Source organism: Aquila chrysaetos, chromosome 4 (genome assembly GCF_900496995.4).
Source record: "Aquila chrysaetos chrysaetos chromosome 4, bAquChr1.4, whole genome shotgun sequence".
Taxonomy (NCBI): domain Eukaryota; kingdom Metazoa; phylum Chordata; class Aves; order Accipitriformes; family Accipitridae; genus Aquila; species Aquila chrysaetos.
The window spans coordinates 26,936,540-26,950,228 of NC_044007.1; the positions used below are offsets into that span (position 1 = coordinate 26,936,540).

The 13,689-nt window shown below is 38.7% G+C and overlaps 1 protein-coding gene across 7 annotated transcripts in view; it reads left to right on the forward strand.

Annotated features, from left to right (window-relative positions):
* Positions 1-13,689, forward strand: part of TRIQK (triple QxxK/R motif containing) — a 64,978-nt gene that overhangs the window by 8,013 nt on the left and 43,276 nt on the right. For all 7 annotated transcript variants that reach the window (XM_030012027.1, XM_030012014.2, XM_030012023.1 and 4 more), the window contains one exon: positions 11,451-11,531. In XM_030012027.1, coding sequence (XP_029867887.1) covers positions 11,471-11,531 — 61 coding nt within the window. In that variant the 5' untranslated portion in view covers positions 11,451-11,470. The remainder of the gene's footprint in view (positions 1-11,450; positions 11,532-13,689) is intronic.

A 13,689-nucleotide genomic window follows, 5' to 3' on the forward strand; every position in this document is an offset into this window, starting at 1 on the left:
TTGAAAACCTGGATTATTTCGGTATCTTTCTGGGTATACGAAGCAGCAGCCCAACAGGCTAAATAGGAAGAGGGTATTCTGGAAAAATGATTATTATATAGACAAAACCTATTTAAAAAAGCTTCAAACTATTTTTATTTTAAGTACACCAGTAGGGTTAAATAGTATTAGTAACTTCTGTTAGAGTAACAGATTATAATAATATAAAACAAAAGGTCCCAGTGCACTTGCTAATATCCTTTATAGCTTCAGTAAAATACATCTGAAATTATTTACAAAGCAAAGCTTCTGGATGAATTCTTCCAGTTCTGCATGGGAAGAGAGCCTGTTTATCTTCATGCATGTTTATATAGACCCATGGAAATTATGATCTAGATGTGGGTACCGTACTAAAACGTAGCCATATATGCAGAGTAAAGAATGCATTCTGTCATTTATTGCACACAAGTAATATATTTTTTATAGGGTCGGCTCAAATCTGTATCCTGACCATAGAAGGACTCTATAGAATATGTACTGTACCTTGAGGAGACCTTCAAGGGGAGGGAATGGTGTGTATAGGAAAAAGCTCGGGGCAATGGCTCTCTGACGAGACTTGTCTCTTGTCTGTTTTTGACCCTTCAGACTTAAGCACTGTCAGTGCTGGAAATAGTGAAGAGCTGGAAAGATGTTTCCCCTGTGCTATACTGGTATACATTTTCATTAACTCACCTTATTAAAAAAAATAAATAAATCAGTATGGAAACAACTGGGATGGCTGTAAAGCTGAGTGCATGGGATAGAGTATTTCAGAAGTTAAAAGCAGAAGCAACTTAGCTAAAGTCCTTTTCAGAGTTGACCCAGCTCTCCTTAAACTTCTTAGGCTTGGTTACAGGGTTGTACAGCTTTTGGTACAGTGGTGGCTAGACTGAGCAATTGTAGCAGGAAGCCACAGCATCTTGTGGTGTTGGTGTTGAACGTTCTTATGAAAACCAGTCTGAACTCATTACTGTATGCTCTAGCAGGTTTTTTTTGTTGTATGCAGTCTACAAGGCTAGATTTCAGGCAGTATATATATCCCCCTCCTCCTAATAAAACTTTGTGACAGTGCTGAAGCATACATTCTCCTTTGAGACTAGCCAAGAGCACGTGCAAACCCCTAGTGCTTAGAGAGATGCACTCAGGAAATTAGAGCGAATGGAGTGGATTGTTGTCTGCCATTTTATCTCAGGCTAGGGTTTCTGAAGAAATGCTTGCAAGGTGATAGCTACTCATTAAATGATCTCTTTTAGGAGTCTCAGAACTATTCCATTCCACTCCTAACTGGTTTGAGGTGTAGGAATCTCTCATCAGAGGTATCTTTTAGGCCAGAGCAGGCCAACCTTTCATACGTCAGAACCCAGGATCTTAAAAATGTACTGTCTCCAAAAGCAGCAACCCATGAAAAAGTGTTCAATTTTGTATTTCACTAATATTTTTACAGTAAATAGAATTTCACATGTACTGCGTGACTTGAAACATCCAAAGGAGTACTTTTTCCAATGTGTTAGTCACAGTTGGTGTCATCCTTTCCTTTGGCATTCTCCTGGACAATGAACGTGCAGCAAAATTTCTTCCTTGTGACACGCACACTGTTCAAGAACAGTGAGAATAGGCGGGGATGCAGTCTCCTCCCATCCTGTGGTCTTCGGTGAAAGCCATGAAGAGAGCCCAAGCAGACATTTGCACAAATGGTTGCATCCGGGACCTTCAGGCATTCACATGACTTTCTGCTATTTCAACTTACACTTTTCTGCTGGTTGACGATTTTTCTTTTTGCTGCCTCTTCGTCCCAGCTGCACTTTACACTTGTCTCCTCTGCCTTAAAATGAGGCAAGTAAACAGTTTGCCACATTTTCTGATGGCTATCAAAGCTTATTTTTTCATTTGATGCATATAAAGGCTTTAGCCTGATTTTGATCCATTCCTTTAATTCAGTTTTTGTTCAAGATTCAGACTTTTGGTAGATATCAATGATCTTATATTCACTTTCTGCCCAAAGAGAACATAAAGCTCCTCAAGAGATGGTATCATGTACACTATTACTTTATTCTTTATCTTAAAAATCATTGCCTTTAATGGGATCTCTAGGTAGGTTTCAGGAGAGCCAAGTCTTGAGCAATTTAGATACAATCTGCAGAGAGTGTGCTTGGCCTATTGTTTTGAACTACTTTGGAAACTACTGAGCCAATGTTACTTGAGCCGTAATAAACTCTTCACCCAATTATGGCCTAATCCTTCAAAACCAATAGAGTAGGACTTGGTTTTGAAAATGCTGGCGCTAACATCTATGGGTCTGTTCACTAAGCCTGACTATTAAGCTCATTATTAAGTGCTGTAGGGCTGAACTTTACATTTGATATGTTAACACTGTTATCTACTGGTTTATCTACTGGTTTTTGTCTCAGACAATTTTAAAGAAAAAAATACAAAAAATTATATATTGTGTTAAGGCTAAAGAAATGCATATCAGCTTCATCTTCTGATCTTTATGGGGATGATTAACAGGTTACTCTGTCTTTAACCAGTTATTGAAAAATAGAGGAAAACATAAATGCCAAACCCACCAAATTAAAACCCTTTACACTTCAAGTTTCTTTTGCCTGGTGACTAGAATAGATTTATTTTTTTAAGTTGAGTTGCTTTCCCGAACGCCTAATACAGCATATGAGACAACAAAAGTGGCATAAAACTATTTTTCTTCATTCATAGATCAGTCTATTTAATACTTATCGAGCTGCAGTAGTTTCATAGAAGGAAAAAAAAACCACATTCATTCTGAAAGCTGGATGGAAAGATTACCTTTTAAGTCCTTTCAAACACCAGGTTTAGTAATGGAACTAATAATTCAGTTTTGCTGAAGTGTTACGATTAGGTCTACGTGTACTGAAGTGTTATTTGCTGCTGTCATTTGTAGCTGCTTTCAACTTTTGCATGCTTGCTGAAGGTAAGAAGTGAGGCAATCATTAGGCTATAAACGTGGTGACCAGTTTTAGCAATTACTGTGACTTGAAGTCATGTGTGATGGGACATCGTTTATACTACAGTGAAATATATAACAGAAAGGCACATTTGTCTGTTCCCGGCTTTGTGCCTCTGTGGCTTATTTGTGGCTGTTTTCTCTTCTTCTGTTTTTCAGTTATTAGGTTGATTGTCAAGCAGGAATGGACTATTTGCTGAGAGCTGGTTTTCTTCTTGAATGATAGACAAATTTCAATGAAAATGGAGTCAAAATAGATGGGATATCAATATTAGAATTAATGGGGAAAGAATTAAGCTGAAACTTTGCCTAACATACTTTAAAAAACCATTTTTTTAAAAACAGGGTGAGAGGAAAGGAAAAATTCCAGCAGTTTCAAATTGTCTTGTTTTGGTATGTTACTTCAAGGAAACTATTTCAATTTTTAAATAATTCACTCAGAAATTTTGTATTTTAATGGTCCAAGATAATGCAAGCAAAAAAAAAAGGCACAATAGAAACAAAAAAAATTACCAGTATGGAATTACTTATTGTTGCAAAATTTTTTTTGTGTGAATAACTTCAAAAGTTACAAGATTTATTCTCACTGAAGGTCGTTATCCCATTTTGCAATATTGAAAACATCGCGAAACAGACTTTCTGTCCTTTGAATGGTTGTGAACTGTAGATTAAGATGGATATACTAAAGGGAAGTATAATTACTCCCTAAATATTTCTTCTCACTTAAGGAAGAAAGAAGAATTTCATTTCCATCAAAAATGAGCCTAAGCTTAAAATCTACAAATGAGGAATTAACAAGTGTATATAATTAAAGCACCCAGACTTATAGCAAGCTATGACTTGTGGCAGTCCCAGCAAAGGAGTAACATCTGGAAAAAATGGAATTTTTTTTGCTTCCCAAAACTAAAGAGAGGGGAGAATAGAAGGATTATTTTCTGATTTAAAGAAGGGAAAGAAGTCACTCTTCCCCTGGTGTAACACCTAGCAGGGCGAAACAAAGTTTCTGAGGTTTTGGAATAATACCTCAGTGAAACCACGTGGTGCTCTATTCAAGAATTGTAACATCATAACATATTAGAAGTGAAGTGCTTAGGCAGACTTAGCCGATTTTGAAATTTGAGGTCTGTGACCTCTAGCTTTATACCTGTGATTTAAATTATTCCCTACTTCATCAAAGGAAATGAGTGCTGAAGGGGGGTGTGGTGGGGATCAAAGAGGGAATAAAAACGCGTGGATTTAACTGAACTGCAAAATGTTCGCTGCTGATGCTTCAATTACTGAGACGGAGCAATAATTGTTTCTCGTCATTGCTCTTGACTCGATGAACTTTTAACTCACGAGGCAGAGAGCGCGTGCTTTGTTTCTGTCCTGCACAGTCGTGGTGGTGGTGTCCTCCGCACTCACCCTCAGACCACAGAGGTGGCTGTACAGCATCTGCAGTCGCTCCCATGGAGGCTGTGTCCATCCTTGGTGGATGTGCCTCTGGGCATCAGGGTGGTCTGGATGCCCGTTCTCTTCCCACCCTTTTTAGCTCTGATTTCTACCACAGTCCACCCCCCAAAAAAAGTTTAAACAGATTCTGTAATTTTCAAGAATGTTATTCTGAAATACTGCATATGGTGTCATTTATCGTGTAATTTTCCCTTTAGCAGAGATTTCTCTTTCCTCTGGGAAATACTACATTTTGAACTGTCTGGCAAGGCAGAATCGAACCACATGTATGCTTTTTTCCTTCATGAACTTCTTTAAGGATATTTTCTTGACACACCAATGCTGTCATATATTCATAAAAATGAAAAAAAAAATCTTTGAACGTTTGGAATTTTAAATTTGTTCAGATGAAGATCTGTCTTCATATTAAAATGAATATATGTTTCACAGATGGTATAGCTCTACTTGGCTCTGAAGTGAGTAGGGAATTTGGTTCTGAAGACTAACAAATCCTAATAATGAAAAGTAAATGTAAGGTGCATAGAATCACTACAAATAGGAATATTCTTCTGCAAAATGTCGTACTGTTTTTATAACAAGTATAACACCAATTGCTAAACAGATAGCTTCTGTATAAGTAATGTTTTTATAAGTGAGTTTTGGCCTAGTACATTTTGATTCTTCTTCCCGTGGAAGCTGTGACAAACTGTATTCTACTGGGAATGGAAGGAACCTTTGACATTTTTAATAGCCTCTTTTTGCTTAAAAAACCAAATTTACATAAGTATGAAGTCTTTTAAAAAAAATCTTAGTCAGGTTTTGCAATCCTTGAAATTTTCACTTTTTTCCTGGCTGTCATGAATACATTTAATGATAATCTTTTCAACTCTTCAGATGTTTAAAAACATTTTACATCTAGCAAAAGTAAGTAGACTTGTTGCTAGAGGAGCAAATGCAAATATTTGGGCCTAAATAACCCCACCAAATTTTGAGTACTTAGGGGAGGTTTTAAAGTGTAGCAAGAAAGCAAGATTGCTGGAGGCTATTTGGATTCCTTACCATTGCATCTCTTTCTTCATTCACTGTAAAGGGAGCAGAGGTGGCCTCCTGCATAACTCAGGTGTCTCACTTACCTTCCTGAAATTAGGTGGAACTAATCTGGGTTGTTGATGAAATTTATTTTTCATAATATATTGCCTCAGGATTTTGAAACATCCAGGAGAATATGCTGAGTATTCATATGGACTATTACCTGTGTACTACTTTTGTTAAATAAATTTAGAGCTAATTTCATGGTTTTTTTAGACACTGTATAACTAACAACAGAGCTGCTCCTTTCCCTAGAGTGCAAAGGCCACTTACTGGAAGTAACAATGTGTATTTTGTTCCTAGTGCTTACATGAAGCTGTGAAACAGCCTGATATATGCCAGAATAAAAGTTGTGATTCCTAGGTGGTTTTAATCTTGGGATATGGTACACTGTTTGTTGTCCTTGTGTAGAAAGTTAAGATTATTTTAGCAATATTTGTTCTAACTGGAGTAATGGATCCTGGTTTTTTGATTCATTTTCCCAAATTTAACTGAATTTAAATCACCTGTTCCTTTCAAGGTTAAATTAAGTAAAGAAGTGTTAAATTCCTTTTATTAAAAGAAAATGAAATAAATCCCCAAAGAAAGCAGAGCTAGATTCTGCAAGAAGCACCGTGGGCAGGTACTCATTCCTTTGAAATAATAGTCTCATCCTTTGAGAGTGACTTTCCCGAGGAATGGTGAAGACTACTGTAAGACTTATCAATAGAACGTGAACGCATTTTTTTTTTCAATTTTTTTTTTGTTTGCTTGTATGCTTTTTTTAAATAGTAGTAGTAAAGGTTTTAAAATTCTTTCTCTTGGCTACAGTGTGGTTAAAAGTATTCAGCTGCATTATTCTTGCCATTTTGGCTGTAGGTTACTTCCACTGCATTTCTTCCACTGCTGTACAGACAGACCTTAGTTACTGTACTTCAGCAGTACACCCAAAAAATCCAATTAAAATAACCCAACAACAATGATTTCCAAAATACCTACATGGAGACGGCTTCCCACTTTAAGTGCAGTGCTACCAGTTCTTTGGAATAACTTGATGTTCGCAGATCCAATGTGCTCCTTGGATTTTACCAGAGGAGGATAAAAGGTTATTTTAGCTCTTCTGTAACCTGTAAGGGTTTTAATATCCATTACCTATTAAACTATGAACTATGGAATTGACTGGTAAAAGACCAGTTCTTTCACTGACATCAGTAAGCTTTGAATTGTATTAAAGAATGATTTGGGTTATGAGTTCAAATTCTCAACCTGCATTGCATACAACAACAACAAAAAAAAAAAAAAAAAAAAAAAGGATTTTTAAGTTAGATATCCATTTGCAATAAGGTACTTCTGCATATACGCAGATATTCACTGTGCATTCACCTGCATTTTCAATTACAGCCGAAGATTTGGTCTAGTACTTTTACATTCTGTAGTGGTTCTTTTCTATTCTGAAGTTTTACTTGCTTTTCTCTCAACTGACTAGCTATATTTCAGTTACAAAACCAGTCATTTCACTGATTATTTTTTTTGTCTTTAACATGCCCTCTATTAATATTTAGGCAACTTATTGTTGAAGAATACAGACATACTATCAAATTTCACTGCTAAGAAAGTTTGTACACATGAACGTATGTAGATCTTTGAGTGTTCACTGGTTCACACTTTAAGCAGCATCACTGTTATTAATCATTTGTATTGCACCATAAATGCACAAAGTGCAATCTTTGTGCTGTATAGTCCCTGCACTTATTCTTTATTAGTATTTCTAAAGTCATTCATGTTATGTCTATTTCATTAACGTAATTGCTTTAATTTTTTTTTGGTTCATACAGGCTGTGTATGCATCAAGAATAGTGAATTGGGATTTAAACACTCCTGTGGCCAGACCTTGAATGGACATTCAGAAATGGTTTTCATCTCACAGAATGCTATTCACAGTTAGAGGTGATAATAGGCAATTTATTGTGTGTATTAATTATTATCAGTCACTGCTTATGAATAAAAGAGGAGGAAAAGAAAAATTATGTCTTCTTCCGAGGCTGTAACCGTTCAAAGGTGAATTACTAGAGAGGAAGAGAAAGAGGGTGAAAAAACAGTGACGGGAACCACAAAAACAAAGATGTCTTTTTGACCTTGTAGTATCTCTGAAATAGCAATAAACAAAAAATCATTCCATTAGGCCTCGCTTCATTTTCTTAAAACCATCTTTTGTAAAAGCTTGAAAGTTGAGGAGGGCTTGTGTTGCCTTCAAATGATCTGAAATTACTCTTGGAAGTGTTTTTGGTAGCCTGTAAAAAGAGCAGTGGCAAGCTCCTTTACGTGTTTTTTTAAATGGTTATGCAGTCATTAAAATTCCAGGGACCTGAAGGCTGCTCAGGGTTGTGCTGGTTTTGGCTGGGATAGAGTTAATTTTTTTCATAGAAGCTAGTATGGGGCTATGTTTTGGATCTGTGCTGAAACCAGCGTTGATAACACAGGGATGTTTTCGTTACTGCTGAGCAGTGCTTACACAGAGCCAAGGCCTTTTCTGCTCCTCACCCCACCCCACCAGCGAGGAGGCTGGGGGGGCACAAGGAGTTGGGAGGGGACACAGCTGGGACAGCTGACCCCAACTGACCACAGGGACATTCCAGACCATATGGCGTCATGCCCAGCATATACAGCTGGGGGAAGAAGAAGGAAGGGGGGACGTTCGGAGTGATGGCGTTTGTCTTCCCAAGTAACCGTTATGGGTGACGGAGCCCTGCTTTCCTGGAGATGGCTGAACACCTGCCTGCCCATGGGAAGTGGTGAATGAATTCCTTGTTTTGCTTTGCTTGCATGCGTGGCTTTTGCTTTACCTATTAAGCTGTCTTTACATAGCCCATGAGTTTTCTCACTTTTACCCTTCTGATTCTCTACCCCATCCCACTGTGGGGGAGTGAGCGAGCGGCTGTGGGGGGCTGAGCTGCCAGCTGGGGTTACACCACAATGGGTGCATGCAGCACTGCCGATCCCTTTGGTTCGGCAAGGAAATGGAGGAAAGGACGGATCCTCCGCTCGCTGACGTCGGAGGCAGCGGAGCAGCCAGAGATACCTGGGAAAGACTTGAGTGCAAATTTTGTTTACAGTAAAATTAAGATGACCAATTATTGTAGGATGTCCGCTGCTATTTTAAATGGGGAAAAGGCACTTTTCAAGTTGTTTTGTGACTCGTAAAGGTTCCAGGCTTTTCCTTTATGGAAATCTGATCAGAAAGTTATGTTGGAAACCACTCCTACAGCAAGGTTCATAAATAATAAATATTATCTCTTATTAATCCATATTTTAGTTTAACTCTGGCTTGTGGCAAGTTGCTTCCTCAGGGAACGTAGGATTCTTTACAAGAGAAGGTGATGAGCCACAGTCCCCAAGGAATTAAATTGTGAAAACAATCTTGGTTTTATACATGCTAATATAGATCTGTTATTCCCTTTCCACATCTATCACAACACATTCTAAATTGTGGCTGATCTTTTATGCAAATAGCTGTCTTATTAGACATTGCGGCTGTATGTGCTAATGTCTCCATGGGTTTCTCGGGCGTTCGCTATCTAACCATCAAAGCGGTGGAAATGCATGATGATTACTGCATCCCTTTGAAGAACAAAGAGGAGTCGAGGTTCTAGATGCAGGAGTCGGTGACACCGAGCCATGCGGGCAGATGAGAGCATCTCTGTGGCTCGTATTAAGTCGGGAAATAATTTTTGCCTGTGTTTTCTTCTTGTGTTTTATTGGCACTGCTAAAACTGCAAACATCTTTCACAGCTGACGTTTTGTTACAAAACATTATTAGGCTATTGAGATTGCAAAAGGCAAGTCAAAACAGTCTCTAACAGTGGCATAAAAAAGCCAAGAACTAGTTTTGCACTGTAAAAATGTATCTGTTACCTCCTCAACTAGCTGGAAGTTCAAATGGTACTTTTATTTTCCACTGTTGTTATTATGATGTGAACGTTATGTGAGAAATACAACTCAGTCTAGAGAATAGCTGGGAAGCATAATAGAGGGGAAAAAAAACCCCCAGTGGATTACAGTTCACTGCTTATGTTTTACATGAAATGGGAGTATTCTCTGAATTAAACCAAAGTAATGTTTGGAAACATTAGAACACTGTCATTGAGTTTTCAGTTCGGATTAAAAAATAATGGCAGTCTTTTATACCTTGTTATTATTCCTGAATACCTTTAAAAAAGGTTGCTAGCTTTTGAGCACGGAAGTTCATTTTATGCCCTGTGTCCCACACTTTAAATTAAGGAGCCTGGGTTTGTCACTTGACATTAAATGCCAATAATCCTTGTAGAATAGATAAATACAAAAGAAGAAACTGTGTGGTTTTAAAATGCACAAATAACTGGTGGGATCATTCCTGCAGCTATACTTTAAACCTTGTTTGAAGCTATGAAGGAAATAATGGTGGATGTTTAAGGTTGGGATGCTGACAGCAGCCCATTCAGCAGTGCCTTGGCATGCTTTTTGGCCCATGGTTTGGCATCACGGTGCCTTCCAGGGCTGCGCTTCCCAAACAGCGTGCCTTGGCAGAGCCTGGGGAAACTCGTCTCGCTGTAATGCAGCTGGTTATGCCTAACAGAAAAGTAAAACTCTTACAGATACTCCAAGGCCATATGTGCACAATCTGCAGATGGTTTGTGGCTACCCCAGGCGGTTCAGCCAAAGTTTGCCCTTGGCACTGTGCTCACCAAAGCCAGTTGTGAAAAGGCAAGTGTTGGCTGTTGTGCATCTTCTGCGCTCAAACGGTAAATCTGACACTTCTGGAAAATGTCAGTCCCCTTGTGAGTGCAGGGATTGACGTTGGGACGGTTTTGTCATAAAGATGCTCAAACAGTGGGGCTTATCATTGCTGTGATGAGTGGTCTTCAGCCCAGCCAAAATGGTTGAAAACCAGTGTTTTGAGCAACAAGCGTGACTATAAAAGCCAGGTATTTTTTGGCTATGGAAAAAGAGGTGAAATGAGCATGTTTGTAGAATCTTACTGTATCATTTGAGTGGCAGCCCTGTGAGGGGATGAATAAGAGACCATAAGGTTTTGCACGTTAAATGGGTATATTGGGAGTTTGCTAGAACACTGCTCAGATGATGCTTGTTCCATTACATGGGTGGTGTGGGAGCACCAAAGTACCAAAAAGAGCATCTTCACATGAATGATAGTGCAGTTCCCTGTGCAATCCTAGCATCACCTGCTTGTGCTGTGCAACGTGAGAAGCCCATTCAAGAGCCAGGTTGGTTGTTACCTAAATGCATTGAAGGTGATTTAAACTCTCAATACCTTGGCTGAGAGGTATAAAATGGGCACAGCCCCAGCTCTCATTTTTATCCTCCGCTTTCATTTGCATATCTCTAGAGCCCATGGCAGGAAGATAGGGGAGTGTGGGGTTGCTGTGTTTTAAGTATCTGTTCCTCTCTTTTGCTCAAGGCGGCTGGAGGGCTGCATCTGCAGGTGGGTTTCCTGAGCAGTTACACCTGTGGATGCACACGTGCCTAGTTCTGCTTCATACTCCTGGGCGTGGTGTAAATGAGTTTGCCAACAATAGAAGCAGCTCACAATACTACATTCACTCCCTGGTTTACTAAAGAAAAAAATTATATAGGAATGTAATTCAGTGGTACCAAATGCTGAATTACAGTGCAATCAGTTTAAATCCTTTTTTTTTTTATTTATTCAAACTAACAGGCATTCTGTAATGTTAATAACCCATGCAATAGGGAAAAAGGTATGTTTAGAATTTATCTAATAGTCTTCAGAATAGTGATGATTAACTCCAGTGTCTCATTGTACACTGGGAAGGCTTATGTCTTTGTGTATAATCATGTAAATGTTGCTTGTTAGAGTTTTTTCTGATGTTGTAAGTCATTGATTTCCTTAGTAACTTATTTAGGAATAATGCATTTATTTTTTTTCTGATACTGACAGTGATTTTTGGATTGAAAACGATGGGTAGAAAAGATGCCTCTACAGCAAGGACTCCTGTTGACCAGTACAGGAAACAAATAGGTAAGAGATTTGAAGGAAAGTTTGTGTACTTAAAAAAAAATCTGTTTTTTTCACCCAGGCCAGTTAGTATAACAACTGTATTATTCCTCTTCAAAAGCTTCATTTTGCTTGTGAGTGGTGCAAAATAATGCGCAGTCTAGGGAAACGTTTTTTATATGCTGTTGACTAATTGATTCAGCAAAACCTTTTATGAAGACAGTGTTTCGAGTAACTTTATTAAGTCCATGTTCTGTGTTTGGAAATAAAGTGAAGTATTTCAGTGCAGCAGCTCCACAATGTTTCTGAACTGTTGGAACTTTACTGATTTTCCTGTTTATCTCCAGTTTAAAATCTGGGCATTTCTAGCAAAATACTCTTCCTCTTCATAACAATTTTTGATACACTGAGTGATACAGACCTTTACATTGTATAACTGCATTTATTCTCACCCTGATGCAATACTTTTAACATTTTAATAATTTATTTTCCTAGGTCTTTTTCTGTTCTTACCTGTTGTATATATAGATAACTTGTATGCACGTGCACACAGGTACACTCGCACAGATACCTACATAGGAGACTCAAATCCCTATTTCTTTGCTTAAATGCAAAGGTAACTGACTTATTTTTGGAATCCATATATGAGGACTCTGTCTCTCTAGGTGTTAAATGATATTGTAAAACAGGCACAATATTTTAAAAGTACGTCTATAAAATGAAGTACCTTAATCTATACTCAGTTATTTAAGTGAATGACTTTGTTTTACAGTTGCTAAGCACCCACATCTGTGTTTAAATATGCAGAAAAATAGCAAGTGTCTTGGAAGAAAAGGCTGTTTATAATATACATTCTCATGGTGAAAGAGGTAGGGGTATGTGAATGACCTTATTTTTAACATGTCTTAATTTTTTTAGTGCTGCCTTAGTATTTTAATATAACTGTTTTAATGGTCTTGTCTGCATTTAAAGTTGAAAGTAAGGGACCATTTTGTATTTTATTTGTTTTAGATAGCTGTGGAATGCTCTGTATGTCCTAATTGTGGGCAATCTGCATGACTGGCTTCCTTGGTTCATTCTCTGAGATAGTTAGAAATGCGGCTCAAATCTTCCGAGTACCTTTACGGATGGGAAGAAGATATACTGGAAAAATGTTTAAATAGATGGGCTCTCTGCTTTTGTGCAATTCAGGTTTCGCATAGAAAAGCTTACAAGGAAACTATTACCCAGCATAGGATGACACCACAAATATTTCACCCAAATGGCTTTGGTGAGAAGTGGGAGCCCTGCAGCTCATCTTTGGGACAACTAGTCTCGTGTAACTGGGTGTTTGGTGAGAGGATGACTGCATCAGCTTTCTGGCATTTTCTCTGCATCTTTTTCATTGCAGTCACTTCTTTTTCAGCCACCTGCTTTAGGGTTGCTTTTCTTCCTTTTGTGAACACCTTCAGGTGACCACAGTTGGAGTTGTTTTTTTGAAGTCCTCTGCAGGCTGAAAGACACTGGTGATCTCCAGAGGGATCCCTGGAGAGCAGGCTGAGCTGCTGGAGGACCAGGGGGATGTAAAGCTGCATCTGAGACTCACAAAATTACCTCCCCTTTTTCCACAGCTTGGGCTGTTTCTGGCACATTACTACCACGCAGCACCGCAGTTGCACACCTCACACGTGTGAGATGCCAGGACTGATCAGCTGTGCCTTGAGCAGGGGAGAGGACGCTGTGCTGTAGCAAGGGGGTGAGAGTATTTGATTGGGGCCCAGCACGCAGAAGGATCCTGTTATGTTGCTGACTCTCCAGTTTTGGGCTAGTGTGTTGTCTGAACAATTTGGCACCTTCCCTGTTATATGATGCAGCGCCGTGATCCATTGGGTACTGCAAAATACAGTGTCTGAGGGGGCTCATAATAAGCTCATTTTCCTTAGATGCGACACGTTGCTCTTAACTTGGCAAAAGCAAGCGTTAAAAATTATCGTAGGGAAGAATCTCACACCGGCAGGCAAATAAAGTATATAACCTAGGAGGTGTTTCTGTGATTGTAGTATTCCTTAGAGGACAGAGAGCAAGAACTAAAATAGACTATCCACTGCCTTTTGCTCTGATGATGGTTGTTTCAGCTCCCACTCTGGTCATTCACTGATATAGCCATAGAGTTTGCCAATGGAAATTAGTTCTCTGAACTTAA